Consider the following 20,853-nt stretch of genomic DNA (forward strand, 5'->3'; position numbering starts at 1 on the left):
GCTAAAAAATTAATTTGTTCTGTTTGTTTTTTCATGTTTTTTTATTATTCGTTAAAATTTTCATTTCTTTAATTTAGTTTCAGTTATGTAATTATTTTTTAGTTTTAATTTCTGCTTTGGTTTTTATTGCGCCATTTTCTTTTTTAGCATTTTCGTGCTAAAAATCAAAACTTCTATAAAGCCGTGGACAAGTTATCGAAAAATAGTTTTATGTGCGTGGTCATTTAAGATGTGCGGTCGCACGCCTCTTACGAGAAGGCCTGATATATATATATATTTTCTAGCTTTATTCATGTTGGGAGTTAAGTAGTTAATAAATATGTGTGAAAATGAATTAATAATTTAGATTTTAAGTAATTTGCACAAAAATATAGCAAATTTATACTCTTTATTTCAGTGAATTTTCAAATAAAATACATCAAGTCAATTAATTGAGCAAGCTACTCAAAATAAAAAAAACGCTGATGAAAAACCATAACTAAAGTTGTTACTGCAATCCAAATAAAATTTTGGAACTATATTGCTATGAAATTTAAAATTTTATTGCTAAAAAATTCATTTTAAAAAGTCGTTATTGTTTAATGACAGGAAAAAAAAATTTATTTTTGTGTGGCAAAAAAAGAACTTTTAATCGAACTTTTCACTTAAAAGTAATACTTATAAAATATGTTAAAATTTATTAAGTTAATTAGTCATGTGCAAGCTTTTGAAACATTAAAAAAAATTTTTTTTTAAATGTTTTTATTTATGTTGAAAGCTTGTTATATTAAAATTTAAATGCTATGCCTTCTAAAAAGACAGTTGATTCATGAAATTTCTCTTGTGTATAATATCAACTTGATACTGGTGGAAATGTTTCCTTACTCTGGTGCAAAATTTGTAGTGAATTTTATGATGAACAGAAAAATAATGGGAAGTTTGGATTAAAAGGTGTTTTCACAAATTGGTTAGCTTGATACTTTAATATTTATTTTATCTTATAATATGTTTTTATAGGTAGATTATTTTATCTATAATTTTTTTAATAAAAATGCTGAAACATTTGTCAAAGGAACAAAAACAATTAAAAGAAATAATTTTAAGGATAACAAGAACAAAAGTCTTTCTCATCAAACAGCTGTTCACTGATATCAGTAAACAAACAAAATTTTGTTTCCCCTAATCAGCTGATTAGGGGAAAAAAGAAATGTAAATAAAACTGATAACATTGGAATGAGTTCAACAGCCATTGAAAAACAAACCACAATTGTTACTCATCTGCAAATTTTATCAACTCATCAGTCAAACCAATTATTAAAGAAATTTCGATTAGCACATTTTTTTTGTTATAAAAAGAAAAGGGTTTAGTTTTTATTCTGCATTGGCAGGCTTTGAAAAGAAGTTCATAAAGTTGATTTGGGAGATAGCTACTTAAGTGACTCTGCATATATATATATATATATATATATATATATATATATATATATATATATATATATATATATATATATATATATATATATATATATATATATATATTATTTATAAAAAGGTACAACTATAAAAGAAAATATTTTATATAATGGGAATCATGTTATCCATCTTTTTTACGCATTTTGGTGCCTCTGGTGCCTTCGCGGCCTTGTGCACTTCACAACCTTGCATGGCGCAGGTCTGTTGATGTTTGTACATTCTTGCACCTATCAGTTAAATTTAAAAGAATAATAATAATTTATAACAAATGCCAACATAACTTAAATGAATAACAGTAATAGTTAATACACACAAAATTACAAAAAACTTTAAAAAAATAATTCAAAAATAAACTTCCAAAAAAACTATTCAAATCTGCGCCGCTTCCTACATAAAAGATCATAACATTTTTAGTGCTATGCTAACTAATTTTACAGTGTTGTTTTTTTAGTGAAAATTAAATTTTCACTAAAAACAAGCTATGCGTATGTTACGTATTTAGTGTTTCACTAATAACGAGTTACGTAAATTTTAATAACAAGAATTAGAAAAAGATTTGAATAAAAAATTTAATTCTTGTTCTAGCTTTACTACACACTTATAATAACCTTATCATTTAAATCAAAAATAATTTTAGAAAAGTTATATTCTCACATCAACAATATAAAAAAACAAGGTCGGCAAAAGAATGCCTATCTTAGACATTTCAGGTCTGCATTGCTGAATTCCGACCCTAATTCTGAGGGTTGTTTATGTGAATATATTTATTTATTTTTTTTCTGTGTATTTATTGTTCCAAGTTTAAATGGACCACTATAGCCAATACAGAGTCTACCAAAACCAACTTGCTACTTATTAGTATTTAAAAAAAAAAATAATTTAGGCTTTTGTAAATTCAATGAGACCAAAGTTTTTCAAAGTAATATTGATGTAAAAATAAATCAGAATTCAAGGAACTCTGACTGCATAATTGAGAAAGTATCATTACTAACTGTTGGTTTATAAAAGACTAAGAAAAGTGCTGTAACAATAAATGAATGAAAAAAACTTGTTATATTGAAAATAAGAACATGTCATCTACTTTGAAATTGATGTTGTTACTGGTTTTACTATTATTTAGGAGAATATCATTGTCCAGTTATGTATAAAGTTTTAAATATCATTTAGGAGAATGTCATTTTCCAGTTATAAATAAAGTTTTTAATATCATTTAAGAGAATATTATTGTCCAGTTATGTATAAAGAGTTTTTATAATTTTGGAGAATATCATTTTCCAGTTATATATAAAGTTTTAATTATCATTTCTGAGAACGTCGTTGTGCAGTTATATATAAAGTTTTTAATATCATTTAGGAGAATATCATTGTCCAGTTATGTATAAAGTTTTTAATGAGAATTCAACAATTGTTGCCATAAAAAGCACAGGAAATGTATTTTCAATGGAGGTAAAGTACAATATATATAATAATAATATTGTTATTGTAATTATTTACCATCATTATTTTAATTGTTGTTATTATGATTGTTTTTAAGAAAAAACAACCATATTTTTTTATTGATATCAACTAAAAGTTATCAGTAAAGAGTTAAAAAGTTTTGTTTCTTTATATGCAACCGCTGCATATTTTATTGCGTTTGAGTAAGGTTATTTAGTTTATTCTTTTATTTGGTAAATTTCACAGTTCCAACTCAATTCTTTTAATATGTAAGTTTCAAAGACACAAACATAATTTCTTTAGTAGAAAAATTTCATAGACACTGACACAATTCTTCTAGCAGATTTTTTATATGCACAATTCTTCTAGCAGATTTTTTATAAATGTTGAAAATTGTTCTGAGATATTTGGAGCTCTTAATGACAAATGAAAAGATGTAGAAATACCAAAATCTCTGGAAATGGATGTTATCACATTTGTTTTTAAACAGTCAACATTGCTGTTCATTTTAAATATTTCTCATATTTTTTACCTATAACTTGTTTATTTTAAATGTTTATTTAGTATATAAATGTGATTAATTTGTTTAAAGACCAAAGAAACAAAAACAATTAATATTGCTTCTACAAAGTTTGATGTCAGTGAGACAATTAGAGGTCAAAGTGTTATTTATATAATTTAAAAACGAGAACTATAGTAAATTATATTCTAATATATAGTAATAATATATAGTAATAATAGTAATAATTAGTAATAATAGTAAAATATATAGTAAATATAGTTAAATATTCTTCATGTTCTGATTTATGACTTTTTCTGCTCAACCAGAAACAAATACTAATCATAAAAATTTCAATTTATTTCTAAATAATGAACTTTTTGAATGGTCAATTGTTTTATGTTTATGAATTCAAAAAAAAGTAGTAATTTTTTTTTAGTGATTTTGTATTAGTGTAGTTGTATTTAGTGTATTATTTAGTGTATTAGTGTAGTTGTATTTAGTGTATTATTTAGTGTATTAGTGTAGTTGTATTTAGTGTATTATTTAGTGTATTAGTGTAGTTGTATTTAGTGTATTATTTAGTGTATTAGTGTAGTTGTATTTAGTGTATTATTTAGTGTATTAGTGTAGTTGTATTTAGTGTATTATTTAGTGTATTAGTGTAGTTGTATTTAGTGTATTATTTAGTGATATTTAGTTAAAAATGAAAAATAGTATCATTTTTGAAAATTCATGTTGAAAATATATTAAAAAATATATGAATACTAATGATAAATATACTAGAAATATATGTTATTATGGACTTCACAAAAAATATTTTCATTATTGTTTTTCTCAACTTGCACTTTGATTGCCCTGTTTAAATCTTCCGTAATTCTTTTCAGAGTTGTAATGTGCTCGACTTTTTTTTGGGAATTTTTGCGGAAGTAGTATAATCAGGCTTTTTATATTGGTTCTTTGACTATAGCCAATGAAATAAATTACTGATTACTTCTGACACCTACCATCTTCACTTCTTTTCTCTGACACCTTCTACCATCTCTACTTCTTTCCTCTGACACCTTCTACCATCTCTACTTCTTCCCTCTGACACCTACCATCTCTACTTCTTCCCTCTGACACCTTCTACCATCTCTACTTCTTCCCTCTGACACCTACCATCTCTACTTCTTCCCTCTGACACCTTCTACCATCTCTACTTCTTCCCTCTGACACCTTCTATTGCTTTTGCTTCTACCACTTTAACTTCAATCAATGCTGTTTCTATCAGCTATACTTAAATCATCTCTAACAGTAGTTGAATAAACAAAATTTTTACCTTTGGATTTTTTAGAATTAAATTTTTTAATTTGTTGGCTTTATATATTTTCTATAATGTAGGCTGTTGAAGAATTAAATCTAAAAACAAAAAATTTCAAGGACTTGTTAACAAGCGAGCCCTTTACCAGAAAAGACATCATCACCATTCAGGTAAATTAATATTTGCATATCTAGTCTTTCAACAATCTTATACTATTGTCTTGTGTGAAAGATATTGATTCTTTTATAGGATTAATAATAATGTTGACTAATAATAATGGATGACTTTTAGAAGATTTTATTCAAATTTATTATTAAAAATGTTTATTAGAAAGTATTTAAATTATTAAGAATAATTTTAGGATCCAGCAAAACTAGAGAAGTTTAATATATCAAATTTTTATCATATTAAACACAATATGAAAGTTATAGACGATGGTATTTTTTTTAACTGTTTGATTTTTTTCTAAAGTTTTTATTTTAATATTATATTTAGTTGTTTAAATTGATGGTAAAATTTTCAGTATGCATTTCTAGACGAGGAAGTGTCAAAAAAAGATCCGATGTATAGAATTCGAAAGGCCAATCTAGAAACTGAAAGTACATTAAAAGAGCTAGAGGAGACATACAAAGAGCCCAAAGAGGTAAGCTTCACAAAGTTTTGAAAATTTTTGAATTATAGAACAAGTGCTTGATAGCAATGCATTATTTATACCACAAATATATATAGGCTTTTACAGGAATGGCGGGTGAGGGGTCATCTTCAAGCCTGTCTAAGTCAGTTTACATGGGCAAAATTAGGCTTTTGCAAAATACAACTATCATATTTTTAAAATGGCTTCAAAAAAATAATTTAGCTTTATTAAGTTATTAAATGTTTGAAAAATTTTGTTAGTTGTTTGTATATTTTATTAAAAATTTTTTAGGTTGTATTTTTTAGGGTGAGTTGTAAACAAAAAAAAGTAAAAAATACCTTGCGCATTTAAAATGCTCTTCACCATGTTTTATGTAATTATGCAATAATAATTAAAAAAAGCAAAAAAAAAAATGTTTATTCAAATGCTTATTTTAAACACTTTTAAAAAATTTTGATAAAGATATTTTTCAAATGTTTTTAATAACCGTTGTTCTTATAGTTGCATTTTTTACTTAGTGCGTAAAATACGGTTTATTCAAAGCAAAAATAATAGATACATATTTAAAAACTTAAATAAAATCTTTTTTACAGTTTAAAAAAGTTGTACCAGAAATAGCATATATATATTTTTTATTTGTGATGCTGAAAAGAAATTTCGTCTCCAGCAATTTACACCATTAAAAAAGTTTTGACTTTAAATCTGACTTAAAGAGTGTTTAGTTGATCTCCACCACATCCTGGTAGTATCACGCTCAACTTTTTTCTCTGCGCAGCGGCCTTGTTCATTGAGGTTCGTGTTTCAGAGTTAGAGAGTTGAGAAAGGGTTGTAACCACAAAAATAGCCTCCTCGACTGTAGTGGCCTTCTCGGGCTTGGGGAAGTGAATAATTAAAAAATGTTGAATGAAATTTTCTTTTAAAATCATCCAGAAGTGTGTCTTTATTTAAAAAATGACACTTAAAAGTCAGTAATTAATAGTAATAATAATAGTACTACTAATAATAAAATAACAAAAAATTTCATGCGTTCATTTTTTTGATGCAAATAAACACAACCCCATAAGTAATATGTGACATGTATCTACGAATCATGTATCACAATATTATGTATCTGTGAATTAAATTTTTAATTTGTCAACTATAATTAGATTTATAATAATTAGTTAATTATTATTATATTTTATAATAATTAAATAATTAGTTAATTAAACCAAAGATTGAACTAATTATTTGAAACTTGTTTAATGGCAGATTTGTACATACTAGTGAGCCACTGCACAAATTGCTTATCTTCCATCCATCTAGACAGAGAAGTTATGTATAGGCGGAGATGTTGTATATGGCATTCTCTGGGCAGTTAAGCACTAAGTTGCTCTTGTGTAGTGCTTTGTGAAAAAACCATTAGATTTTTAGCTTTGTAAAAAAAAAACAGTATCATTTATGTTTTAAAAAGTTTCTTCTGTATGGATGATAAGTAGGTAGTTTAATGATTTTGAGGTAATGTGATTAAAATATATCGCATTGGGTGAATCCAAATTCTTTGTAAAATTCAAAAGGGACATTTTCCTGTATTTATTGTATCTGTTCTCATATACGAATTTTTTAAAAAGGTTTGTTACAGGTTTTTTAAAATAACAAATTCAATCTTACTTGATGTTTCTCATAAATATACTACTAAATTTTCAGAGAATAATTTTGTCATTCTCATATCCCATCTTAAATAACTATAAATTGAAAATCCCATCTTAAATAACTATAAATTAAAAATCCATCTCAAATAGTTATGAACTAAAAACAAGACTTGTACTTTAAAAAGTTTTATGAATCAAGCAGCATTCACTTAACACAAACTTTAATATGTTAAATTTCAAATAACATTTTTTTGAAACAATTCAAAAAGGTTAAACTAAATAATTAGTATTTAAGATTATTATCAAAAACTTTTTTTACTAAAATTTATTTGTTTATATAGAAATAAAACTTTTAATACTTTAATTATATCTCAAAATATTATATTTATTTATAATAAAATATAACTCAATTTTTTTGGAGTTTATAATTTCATAGTTATTTTAAAGTATTTTGCTAAAGTTTATTTGTATTTGCTATTTTATAATTTATTATGTATTTAAACTTTTAAAAATGTGTAACATTTTTAAAAGTTTAAATACATAATTTTACAATAACAACAATTTAACATGTGTAACAGGTCTTGGTTTTAAGACAACTTTTCTTCTCCGTATTTCAGCCATGTTTTGTATTATTGTAATTTTTTTGGTGTGATTTTAATAAACAGCAAATAAATTGATAAAAAAAAAATTAAAAATATTGCATATTAACATAAAATAAGGTTAGACAAGGCAATGTTATAAAATAGCACAAACTTAATTGATATTTTCAAATATGAATACATGTGATTGTTTGGTGTTAATTTTTTCTAAAGTTATAAAGCTCTATTCCTCTTTTCTTTTTTTTTTAACCCTCTTTTCTTTTTTTATTCCTTTTTTCTTTTTAAACTAGATCTTTGTATACATTTAGTTACATATACTGATAAGTGCATTATTTTTTATCTATATTAAAGATAAAATAGATATATTAAAAAGTTATAAATATATTTAAAAAAAGTATTTAATAATGGATTAACTCTTTTTTAGACTTACTTAAAGTCTAATAAACAAGAGGAAAATTTGAAAAAGCCAAAGTATTTGGTAAGCATATATTTTTATAAACATTTAACTATTGTTTTTGACTTTGAAATGCTTTTTTTTTTTTACATTATCTGTTTACTTAATCAGGCTCACTATTCAACAGGAGCAATGTCAGCATCTTTTACTTCAACTTCCCAAGATCGCTCCAATACACAACAAGCAGGTTTGTTTCTTATTCAATAAAGAATAAAAAAATTCTATTAAAAAGTTGTTTATCTATAAAAAACTTTCTTTTAAATAATCAGCTGCTCTGCATGAAGATGTTGTACGCTATGAGCTAGTTAAAAAGTTGGGCAAAAAAGGTATATGGTTTTTTAATTGATAGTCCTGTTAGTATTGACTTCAACTTGTTTCTATGTAAATTTAAAAGTATTTGTTATAAACTGAATGAGTTGGATTAAACATGTGGCCTTAACTAACCTAATCATTGCCTCAGAAATGTGTTTAAACTAATGATTATGTTGATGATGAACCAAGATAATTATTATATCATCAACAAAGTCATAAATCTAAACTAGTTAATCAAATTAATTATTGATTTTAGACAGTTGTCTGAAGTAACTTATTTATTATTATTATTTGACAGAAATGTTATTGCCAATGTAAATTTTATAATTTTTATAGGTTATGTTCGAATGACAACAAATCTGGGGAATATCAATTTGGAACTTCATTGTGAAATGGTTTGCCTTACTTGTTTTACCTATTTGATGTCATTGCCTTATTTCTTATATTTTAATTTCCAAAATTTAGGTACAAAAGACATGTGAGAACTTTATCACGCATTGCAATAATGGTTACTATAGCAATACAAGTGGGTTGTGTCTTAGTTTAATACTGAACATTATAAACATTTAAATATTTTTATTACAAATATTTTTATAAATATTTTCCAGTTTTTTTAATAATTTTTCTTTTTTTTTTAACAGTTTTTCATCGTTTAATTAAACATTTCATGGTAAGTTTATTTATTTATTTTTTCAAATTTTTGGTTTTTACTTGACTAAAATATAGTTGTTTGGCATTTAATTTTTAATTCAATGATAAATAATTTTTTTTATGTTTAAGTTTAGATTTTTTTTTTTTTAAGTAAAGTTTTTCTTTTAAAATTCTAGGTTCAAGGCGGGGACCCAACAGGAACAGGAAAAGGTATTTATTTAACTTTAAATACGATCTTTGAAAAAAATGCTAAAGATCATTCTAAAATGTTTTTTTAAACAAAAATAATCTTTCTCAACACTTATTATCCTATATCTCATGCTTGTTTTTAATTTTTATTCAAATAAGATTTATATATTTTTCAGCAATCTGCAGCTATTTACCTATCCCTAATTTTTCTGCCATCTCCAAAGGTTTTCCATTAATAAATTTTAACTTAGTTTTCTATTCAAAATATTTTGTAAACACATTTGTAACATTAGCAATTCAAGAGTGTGTTTGCTACAAAAACAATGATAGAACTTTCAAGACATAGATACACAATTCTCAAGGTTTTTTTGAATAATCTCCGAGTAGTTTAAGATATGTTGATTTGTCTTATAATATATCAACATTTACCTATATAATTCAAAATTTTAGCATACAGATACCAATATAATATATTAATTTTTACCAACATTATATATCTAGTTTACCGGTATAAGATATTAATGAAAATCATTAATCATACCAAAAGATTGTTGTGAAGAAAATAGTACTTTAGCTTAAAAATAGTTGTAACATGTGTAATGATTGGAATAATAGATTTGGAAAAAAAATTGACAAAGAAAAAACGCAAAGATGATTGGATTGTTGTTATTGCATTTTCAAGTTTTAAATTCTGATCTAAAGTTTTGTTAGGTATGATTTCTAGAGATATTTTTCAGTTTAAAATTAGCTGAAAATTAAGTTAAATAAGTAAAGTATGCTAAGAAAGTTTTGTTCTGTTTATGTCTTTAATGCCATTAATTTGATAAATCATACATGTTTACATTATAATGTTCTCTTTACTGGTGACATTTGGGATAAATATAAAAGTATTATAGACTTGTATGTATATATACAGTATTGTGAAAAAGTTAAGAACCACTAAATAAAAAAAAAAAATTTTTTTTAATAAATTTAATTAATTTTTATTCTATAGATAATAAAATAGTCTTTTTTTTTCAAACATATTAAATATAGCATGAGAAAAAAGAAAAAATTTTTTTTTTTGAAAGTTAGTTAATAAACCTATAAAAAATAAGGATTAAATATTATGTGCTAATTTTTTTTTATATTTTTTTTTGTGAAAAAGTTAAGAACCACTAAGAATTTTTTGTGCTAAATGTGGCGGAAACTTTTTAAATTTATTTTTCCCTTTTTTAAAAATATTCTTTTGACGACACCCAATGATGATCGCCTTTTAATCAGGTTGGCAAAGAAAAATCGAACCATGCCGTCGCATGAATTAAGAAGGGAATGGAAGCTTTCAAATGGACGTCAAGCCTCGGCATCACTTGTGCGTAGGAAACTATTAGCTAACAATATGTTATGGAAAAAAGCTGTTCTAAAACCGCGACTTACCAAACGACATATAAAAAAGCGAAAAGAATTTTGCTAAAGCGTCAAAGAATGGTCTAAACAAAAATGGAGGACAGTAATGTTCAGTGATGAGATGAATATCGAGGTTGATAACCGAAAAAACTGAATTATGATTCGCAGGCAGCCTTCAGAAAAATATAATCACGATTGTATCGTTCAAAGAACAAAACAAGGTAGCGGGTCGGTTGGAATATGGTGCTGCATGACATATTATGGTCTCGGTATGTTTAAATTATTTGATGGTCGACTCAACTCTACTTATTATGTTGATATTTTAAATAACAACTTGTTACCGTCAATTGATGCACTTGAGCAAAGCGTTCCGTTCATTTTTCAGCAAGACAATGCACCATGTCACAGGGCTAAAATTGTCTCTGAATGGTTCGAAAGTAAAAATATTGAGCGTTTAACTTGGCCACCAAATAGTCCAGATCTAAATTGCATTGAAAATCTTTGGAGTTGGCTTGATAAAGAGATTGCCAAGAAAGCACCAAGGAGCCTTGAGGAGTTGCGCAATATTTTACCAGCAATACTTGGAAATGTTCCCAAACATATTTTAGAGAATTTAATAGACTCAATGCCAAATCGTATAAATGAGTGCTTAAAAATTCATGGTAGAATTATGCGGTATTAGGTGGTAAAAATTATCGTTTTTTTATTCTGTGGTTCTTAACTTTTTCACAATTTTTTTAAAATAAAAATTACCTATAAAACTTTAAATACATTTTCTATATTTGTTTAAAAGTTTTTATCACTATTATTATTTTTTATTTTGTTTGTCTATTTTCTAAAATTTATTATTATTATTCTTTTTACCAGAAAAATATATTCGGTTAAAAAAAATTTAAAAATAAAAATAAATTATGATTTGTTTTTTTTGTGGTTCTTAACTTTTTCACAATACTGTACATATATATATATATATATATATATATATATATATATATATATATATATATATATATATATATATATATATATATATATATATATATATATATATATATATATATATATATATATATATATATATATATATACACACTTTTAATAATAATATATATGTATATATTCAGGGGCTATTCTAGACCATTTTCAACAGCGTGAACCGTATTTGGGCGCTGCCAAAATTCAGAAACAGTGGGTGTTTTTTTTTTAAGGCATACATTGTTTTCTTCATGAAAAATAACTATACACGGAAAAGGTTATTGCTACCCAAATAGTTTTCCAAGAATAGCCCTTAAGATATATATACACATACATAAAAATATAAATATATATATATATATTATTATGTATGTATATTATTTCTTTTTTATTGGTGGTGAATCGATATGGGGTAAACCTTTCAAAGATGAATTCAAACCAAATTTGACACACTCAGGTAAATATATACATATGTTTTGTTAGATATACATATGTTTTAATGATTTTTTATTTTTAGATTGTATTTACAACTTGTAGTAAAACAATTTGTCTGTACTAAAGTCTGTACATCACCCTGTAGCAATTTCCATTTAGCAATTGTTTGTTGAGTTTCACACCCTTTTTTTATGGAAACTTTCATGAGGCACCACAAAACATTGCATTTGTGGAGTCAAATGTAAAGACATAAATTATATCTCTGTGTCTCTTTTTATATGTTAATGTTGTTTAGTATAACTCTTTTTTAGTATAACTTTTTTTAATTTACAAAAAAAGTTTGTTATCTTCAGAATAAAAGAAGTAAAATACATTTTTTATTAGGACGTGGTGTACTGAGTATGGCTAATTCTGGAAAAAATACAAATGGTTCACAATTGTGGGTAGTTACATTTTATTTGTTAGTTAAGGTTAAGATTCAAAGTTTTTAGAATTAGTTTTTAAATATTAGTTTTTTTTAATTTTTTGTTGACTAGTGTATTAAGTTGTAGTCATCTTCTTTACAATATTAGGAATGAGATTACTGTGAATTTTAAGAATGCTAGTATAGTCATGTACTAAAAAAAAGCACTCTAAAAACTATAGATTGATTTAAAGACAATTGATAATAACTAGTATAAAGACACTGCAAGGTTGGGTATAAATTTCTAATATATTAGAATTAAAATATGTATACATGTTTTTTTCATATTTAAGAATATTGTATTACAAGAATTAGATATTTAAATTTTTATAATAAGATATTTAAATTTTTATCATATAAATTTGTTGTAAAAAAAAAAGAAATTTTCTCAGTTTAAAAACATTTACTTATTTACTTAAGTCTCTTGTTTGTTAATGAATTCGAAAAAATAAATTCCTAAGTTACTTTTGCTTATATATTGATTAAAAAATTATTACTATGAAACATTGAAACTAATATTAAACTAAAATTTAGGAACTCATAAAATGTTTATAAGTCCTTAATTTATATATTTTTTCTACCCCTAACCATGCTTTATATGGCCACTGATTGCAATTACAATTTGTTTACCCCTTTTGCTGCACAAACACAGCAAAAGCCTCTATCAGCATTTTTATTTTTAACTAAGTTTAAAACTTCTTGATGTACTTGGTAAATTCTAATCAGTTAAACATAATATTTGTTAAAAAAACATCAAAAGATAGTTTTTTGGATATTTTAGAGTACAACACATATGTGTGTTTTTATTAATTAGTTATCCAAGAATAATGTTAACGAATAAGTAAATTTATGGATTTAGATTTTGTTATGTGATTACTTTTGTTCATTTTATTTAAATTTTTCAGTTTTATTCTTTATTTTTATTAATTTTCATTTTTATACTTTAGTTTTATTACATTTCGATCTTGTCAACATCTTGATAATAAGCACACCATTTTTGGAAGGTACGCTTGAAAGATTTTGTTATTTGGAAACCACTTAAAATTTATTAAAAATCTTAACATAGTTTTTGAAGTAATGATCTTACCACATTCTTTTATACTTTATAGAGTTGTTGGAGGCTTAGATGTTCTTAATAAAATTGAATCTATCAAATGTAATGAAGAAGATCGCCCATTGGTTTGTTTTAGTTGATAAGTTCATAAAAATCAAAAATTTACTTAATATTTTTTTTATTCTTATTTTTTCCTAAATAAATTATTAATTGTTGGAGGCTTAGATACTCTTAATAAACCTGAATCTATCAAATGTAATGAAAAAGATCACCCATTAGTTTGTTATAGTTAATAAGTTTATAAAAATATAAAATTTAATAAGTTTTATTTTTTCCAAAATAAGTTATAAATACTAAATTAATTAAATTCTTATTATTTCCTTATTTATTTAGTTTAGTTTATTACTGTTATTATTATGGTTTTATAACAGATCAATTATAGTAAATAAATTACATCGTTTTCTATTAACTTCATGATAAATGTATGCATTGGATCAATCATTTACATATTAAAATTTAAAAGCAGTAGCCTTTATATATATATATATATATATATATATATATATATATATATATATATATATATATATATATACATATATATATATATAAATATATATATATATATATATATTATATATATACATATATATATATATAAATATATATATATATATATTATATATACATATATACATACATATATACATAAATATATATATATATATATATATAAATTTTTTGAAATTATAATTAAAAAAAATAAACTTTTTTCATTTTTAGTTTAAAAGGTTATTTTTTCTGCAATAAACTATAAAATAACAATTTTTTTAAAAAAATAATTGTTATTTTTGAAATTTTTATAAAATTTTGCTTCTTTTGAGACCCAACATGACATACTTTTGAAAAACTTTTTTTTACATAATATTAGGGACCCATTAAAATTTTAAAGGTCTTGAGGAACCTCAAGATAATTTCCTAGAGCATTGATATTTTTCCAGAGTATTTCTGAAATGAATAGACAACTTTTGCACACCCAGGCTAAACAAATTGTAAAAAAAACTAAAATTCACTCCACCCTAATATATATATATATATATATATATATATATATATATATATATATATATATATATATATATATATATATATATATATATATATATATATATATATATATATATGTATATATATATATATATATATATATATATATATATATATATATATATATATATGCCTATTATTTAGTTTAAAAATTTTTTTTGCTTAAAAATTGTTGTTTGGTGGTATTGAAAACCATGAAAGTTAATAATATTTAAGCCGTTATCAAATATTATGGCTTGTCCCCTTTAAAAAATCTTTTTAAGATGTTCAGATAGTTGCTGTGAATGTGTTTTGTTTAAAATCAAGAGACCCTTGATTAAAGCTGGGTTTGATGTGTTAACTGATTTAAGTTTAGTAAAAAAAATTTTTAATATGCGGAAGTTTTATTTCAACTTTCAAAAAAAATTCAAAAAAAAAGAACTATAGGTGATTTGAGATAAAAAAAAATTTGGGCTCGTAATCTTAAAAACATGATCAGTAAAAATAAAAAAAGGTCGCTAAAAGACTTGATTGAAGGTTTAAAATTTCTGGAAGACTAAGAAGGTGAAAGAAAGTTTGTTATTGGTTCAGAGTATATTTAATATTAAAAAAAAGTAGTCAATTTTTTTAGTTAAATTTAGCTCTGGTTTAACCTCTGTTAATTTATTCTTTTTTTCACTAATTCTAAAATTAAAAACTAAAACTGCAATTTTTCTGTAAATTAGGCAAAAGAAAGTATCATGAAAAAAGTTTGTTCACAGCTTAAGAGTTTGATTGATGATATACCTAACAGTGAACTTCTAGACACAAAGTGAGGACTCTTCAATTGAATCTGATTTTGATCCAAGTGATTAGTATCACATATTAGTTTCTGAAAACCCAGATACAGTAACTGCAAAAATTCCAAAAAATATTTATGCTGGTAAAGTTTCACTTACTGCTAAAGCCTGTGATATATTACCAAATGTTTTACAGAAGGTAATAAATGTAATTCTATACGAATCAGGTATTGATCTTAAAGAAGTTAAAAGCAGCCAGTCTACTGCTTATAGAAAAAAGAGAATGAAAACATGTCAATCAATACAGAATATGATATTAAGGTAGCCATTGATGCATTTCCATATCCATATATAATTCATTTTGATGGCAAGACCTTGTTTGAGGTAAATAACGGAAAAGTATTAAAGGGGGATAGAGTGGCTGTTTTAGTTAACATTAATGGAGAGACTTACCTACTTGGATTACCTACGCTGGCATCATCCACTGGTGAAGATTCTTAGGTGTAATGAATTTAATTAAGGAGTATCAACTTACGTCAAAAACTAGAGGAATATGCTTTGATACAACGTCATTCTATACTTGGACAAATAAGGAATCAGTTTCCAGAATATTTAAAGAACTGGATAAGTATCTTCTCCAAATAGCCTGTAGACATCATGTGACTGAATTAAGAATGCCTTAGTTTAGGAAATTAGCGACCAATGGCAAAACTAATGGACCTGATAATCCTCTTTTCAAAAAGCTGAAAAATGTTTTTTAAGAACCTAATTTTAATTATAATCCAGTTCAACTGCTACGATCTGATTGGAATAAGGTTAAAAGCTGTGTTTTAAAAAAGGTAGCTAATAAGTCATTGACATTTTGCAGACCTTATGTTGGTAAACCAGGTATTTTAAAAGATGATAGAAGGGTAATTCCACATCAAATCACCCAGTCCATTGAACCATGTGTCTTCTTTTTGTGTTATATTTTGACACATTATTCCTAATTATAAAAAAATATTGCATGCAAAATATCAAATCTTACTGGGCACAAAAAATCTAACTTGAAAAAAAACTGAAACACAGAACTTTTATTTCAAAGATATATCACTTTTTTATTAAAAATCCCCAAAATATTTGTAAACTAAATAAAAATAAGTTAATTGTAATTTAAAAAGTTACTTAAATATACAACATTTTTAAAAGTATCGAAGATGTAAGTTATTTTGGCTGTGTTTGTAATAGTTCACAACATTGTTCCCATTTTACTTGTACTTCTTCTATTTCAGCATTTTCAAAACATAGTTTTTTGATAGAGCAAACTTGTGGAGCAGATTTTTTCAATATGTTGATGTTGAGAATAAAAAAGTAGTTGTCTCTTTCAGGTCAGTTAAAACAGATTGATTGGACCTTTGGGTGAAGAAACTTAACTTTAGCAAATTTCTATATTAAAAACTTTCATTATTTTTTTAACTGAAAATTAAGTAAGAAAGAAAACTCTTTTTTTTTAGGAAATACATTCATACCAAGTAATTTATCTTAAGATGTGTCCTATTGGCTTAATGATATCAGATGCATGCTAAGACCAACAAGGTGTTATTGAAACTTTAAGCAATAAAGAAAAAATAACTATATCATTACACTGTAACATTGAACTATCAAACTTAATATTATGTGAAAAACATACTACAAAATATTTGAAAATGTATCCTATATGGCAGAACGCATGTTGTGATTCATTCAATATACATACATAGAAAATCACAAATAAGTAGATGTAGAATTTAAATATTTTAATGTATATATACTTTTTTAATTTGTATTTTCCAAAACATAAACAATATTTTAATCAATTCTGCAGATAAGCTTTATACAATTCAATTACTTTTAGAAAATCTCATGATGAGAAGAAGTTTAAATATTGCTGAAAAAATATTGGTGAACAAGATGAGGATTTTCTAAAATCATCATTCAAATCAAAAAGACAGGAGATCAATGAATAACTCAAAAAATTTAATATATCTCTAAAAACTTATTCAAAATCATCAAAACATATACTCTCAGAAGGAAAGCAAAAAGTTGCGCGTATCAACAAAATGGTAAGTAGTGTTACTAGAAAAACTGAAAGTCAAGTTAATGTTCCCTCAAAACTGTGTTATGAAACAAATAACATGAAAAAGAAGGCTTAAGACTTTGATGAAATTATGAGCTTGATCTTGTTGGTCTTAGCATGCATCTGATATCATTAAGCCAATAGGACACATCTTAAGATAAATTACTTGGTATGAATGTATTTCCTAAAAAAAAAGAGTTTTCTTTATTACTTAATTTTCAGTTAAAAAAATAATAAAAGTTTTTAATATAGAAATAATTCAAACCTTTTCAGAATCTTTCTGTTGTATAATATTTTTACGCTGATAGATACTGTTATTTTATATATATATATATATATATATATATATATATATATATATATATATATATATATTATATATATATATATATATATATATATATATATATATATATATATATATATATATATGTATATATATATAAAATTGTTCATTTGTTAGAATTTAAATAAAATTTTACCAATAAATGTTGTTCTATAATTTTTCATAAACTAGTTGTTTTTTTTAACTTTTACTAACTATAGTTGTCAAAACTTTAAAAATAAAAGCACATCAATATCACACTTAGTCAGTTTTTATATAAAAACAAAACAGGATATTTTTTCAGTTGTTAAGATCAAATAACTAATTTATTATATAATTAAGACTTCCTTAGATATAACAAAATTATTTTGTTTTTTTCTTGTAAGGAGGTCTATAAACTGAATTTAATGTTTTACAGAAATCTATATTTCAAGTTTTTTTAAATAATTCATTGAAAATTTGATATATCTTTGAAATTAAAGCTCCATATTTTTCCGTTGTTTTTCCAGTTGGATTTTTTGTGCCTAGTAAGATTATAAGTAGCTGAAAATATTAACAGCATTAAAAAAAAAAAAAAAATTTGACAGGGGTGTTTTGAGATATTGGGCCCCAAAGTTGGTTTATAGAAACTAGTTGTTTTATTAACTTCCTTTTATATGTTTTTTTATGTAATTTGAAATGTTCCTTTTACATTTTAGCATTTTAAGTACATTTATTGAATTCAGCATCAAAAAAACATATATGTTTATTTTCATATTTTTGCCATTTTTAATTCTTATTTTTTTAAGAAAAATGTTTTTTCAGAATGTTATGAAAACCAGGTGATTTTGGAAAACCAGTTCAGTATTAAAATTGCAGTTTATTGTTAACCGCTCAATATATTTAGCTAAAATTTTATGTGTTGACTTTTCTTTTTAAAATGCAACTGCCAATGAAGTTTTTAAAAAATTTGAGGATCCATGGTTCAAAATTTCCTAAATTTCGGGTGATTTAATGCGGAATTACCTAAAAGTGAACTCGCAGAATTAGTTGTCACTTATTTATTCCCTTGTACATATAAAGTGGTGCTATTCATCATGCAAGATTTTTAGGAAAAGCAATTTATTATCTAAATCTTCAACTTCTATCCAATCAACTTGCATTTTTTCAAGAAAGTTTAAGCCAAAGTTCAAATGACCAAACTTTAGTTTTGAAAAATACTTTATTCTCCTCACTGTTTGATGCCTTGTTAAGTTAAGAATTCAGGTATCCCTAATGTTGAAAAGTTTGGATATCACATGGATGATTGCAGAATCTTGGTCAGAGAAAAAGAATAAAGATATCTCATTAATCTTGTTGAGTGTGCCTATGATGGTACCAACAATCTAAAAAAAGAAACAAAATTAATTTTTTTATTATTTATTAAATTTTGAATTATTAGGAACAAAGAATTTTAATAATTTTTAGTTCAAAAATATATATATAGTATATATATAATAAAAAATATATATATAAATTTTATTTAAACATACAGGTAGAATTCCCTTAAAAACTACGCAAACTTTCAGAATACATCCGTTACAGGTCAACTATTTGAACTTTTTTTTTGTGATTTGAAAATAACTATTATAGGGTTTTTCTTCCCTGGAAGTCGTTATTCTTGTTTTGCCATATTTAGTGAGAATTAACAGATTGAATTTTCTGATTTTTTGAAAGATGCCCCTTAAAAACTACAAGGAACATATTTGTATTTATATGGATGAAAAATTACCGAAAAATCAAAAAAATTTTCTTATTATATCAGAAATCAGTGTAGTATGATATATAAGGAGGCTTGCTAACTAAGTCCAACAAAAAATAGCATTTTAACTAGTAAAATCCCTTAAAAACTACACGATTCCCCCTTAAATCCTACATTACATTAAGTAAAATATGCCTCCAAAAGCTCACTTAGAATAGCCAGGAATGGAGAGAATGTTTATACTGATCTTCTTTAACTAAGAAATAGTAAAATGGTTATAACTGGTACCTTGCTGTTCATTTTGTGCTCATAATCTTTAATCAAGTATGTATATTCTTTATTTTTAGAGTTTAAATAAAATAATAGTATAGGGAAACCATAATTTAATTTTAATATTTCTGCTGGTAGAAAAAAAAGCAGAACAAAAACCAAGCCAGAAACTCAAACTGAAGCAACAGTTTACAGAAAGGACATAAGAGCTAAAGAAAATCAAATATCAGAGGCAGTAGATTGGTGCACAGAAAATAAAAAACGAGGAAAGTTTCCTTTAATAAAAGATTGTGGTACAATAGACAGAAGATTAGATGGCAAAGATAAGACTGTAAAAAAGGAACATTTGAGAGTGTTACATCCAGATGATGACAAAGAAATAGTTTATTTTATCAGAAACAAAAACAGAGCCCACCAGGGACTCTCTAAGAAAGAAGTTTCTGAAATTATTTTGGATGTGCTGAAAATCAGAGATCATTTGAACAAAAATGGAAAAGGTGCAAAAACCTTTTTCACCTAGTGTAAAAATACAAAATGGGAGGTAAGTAAGTTTTTTCTTCAAATTATTTTATCAAGATCCCAACAGGTACAAGGGTAAAGTAAAATAGATGTAAAATTATTATTAAATAGATGGAAAATACTGAACCTAATTATCCAAACTATTTAGACTCGGGAAATCATTTTGGAGAGGATGGCATGCTGAACATGATGATATTGTCATTACGAGGCAAGGCCGAGTTAAAATGAACAGAGCCCTAAATTGTACTAGGGAAATAGCTATAACTCATCTAGGTACACATATTCTTTTTTTAGTTTAGCCAAAATATAAAAAGATCTATTTTCAATTTCATTCTCAAGTGTTCTACTTCTTAGTTGTTATTCTTGAATAAGTTTATATGTTTTGTACGTTGATAATTTATGTAACTTGATTATATTATTAATTTTACAACTTTTTTTATTCTAGCTGCCTTAGCTGATGAACTAATTGCTTGTAGTATAATGAAGAACTATAAAAAACAAAAAATGGTGTATGGGTCGGTGATATTGCAACAGAAAGAGTTTTCAATCATGATGAAACACCACAGTTTGTCAACTACGGTGTAG

At 24.8% G+C, this 20,853-nt stretch overlaps 1 protein-coding gene across 1 annotated transcript in view; it reads left to right on the forward strand.

Moving 5' to 3' along the window:
• The window catches only part of LOC100198050 (RING-type E3 ubiquitin-protein ligase PPIL2), a 40,625-nt gene that overhangs the window by 13,125 nt on the left and 6,647 nt on the right, over window positions 1-20,853 (forward strand). The window contains exons 7-21 of the mRNA XM_065807891.1: window positions 2,807-2,898; window positions 4,772-4,861; window positions 5,053-5,128; window positions 5,228-5,334; window positions 7,980-8,033; window positions 8,121-8,196; window positions 8,279-8,335; window positions 8,658-8,716; window positions 8,787-8,847; window positions 8,963-8,991; window positions 9,149-9,181; window positions 11,916-11,979; window positions 12,342-12,396; window positions 13,368-13,424; window positions 13,530-13,599. Of these exons, the coding sequence (XP_065663963.1) occupies window positions 2,807-2,898; window positions 4,772-4,861; window positions 5,053-5,128; window positions 5,228-5,334; window positions 7,980-8,033; window positions 8,121-8,196; window positions 8,279-8,335; window positions 8,658-8,716; window positions 8,787-8,847; window positions 8,963-8,991; window positions 9,149-9,181; window positions 11,916-11,979; window positions 12,342-12,396; window positions 13,368-13,424; window positions 13,530-13,599 (980 nt within the window). The remainder of the gene's footprint in view (window positions 1-2,806; window positions 2,899-4,771; window positions 4,862-5,052; window positions 5,129-5,227; window positions 5,335-7,979; window positions 8,034-8,120; window positions 8,197-8,278; window positions 8,336-8,657; window positions 8,717-8,786; window positions 8,848-8,962; window positions 8,992-9,148; window positions 9,182-11,915; window positions 11,980-12,341; window positions 12,397-13,367; window positions 13,425-13,529; window positions 13,600-20,853) is intronic.

This window comes from Hydra vulgaris, chromosome 10 (genome assembly GCF_038396675.1).
Source record: "Hydra vulgaris chromosome 10, alternate assembly HydraT2T_AEP".
In the NCBI taxonomy this organism is placed as follows: Eukaryota; Metazoa; Cnidaria; class Hydrozoa; order Anthoathecata; family Hydridae; genus Hydra; species Hydra vulgaris.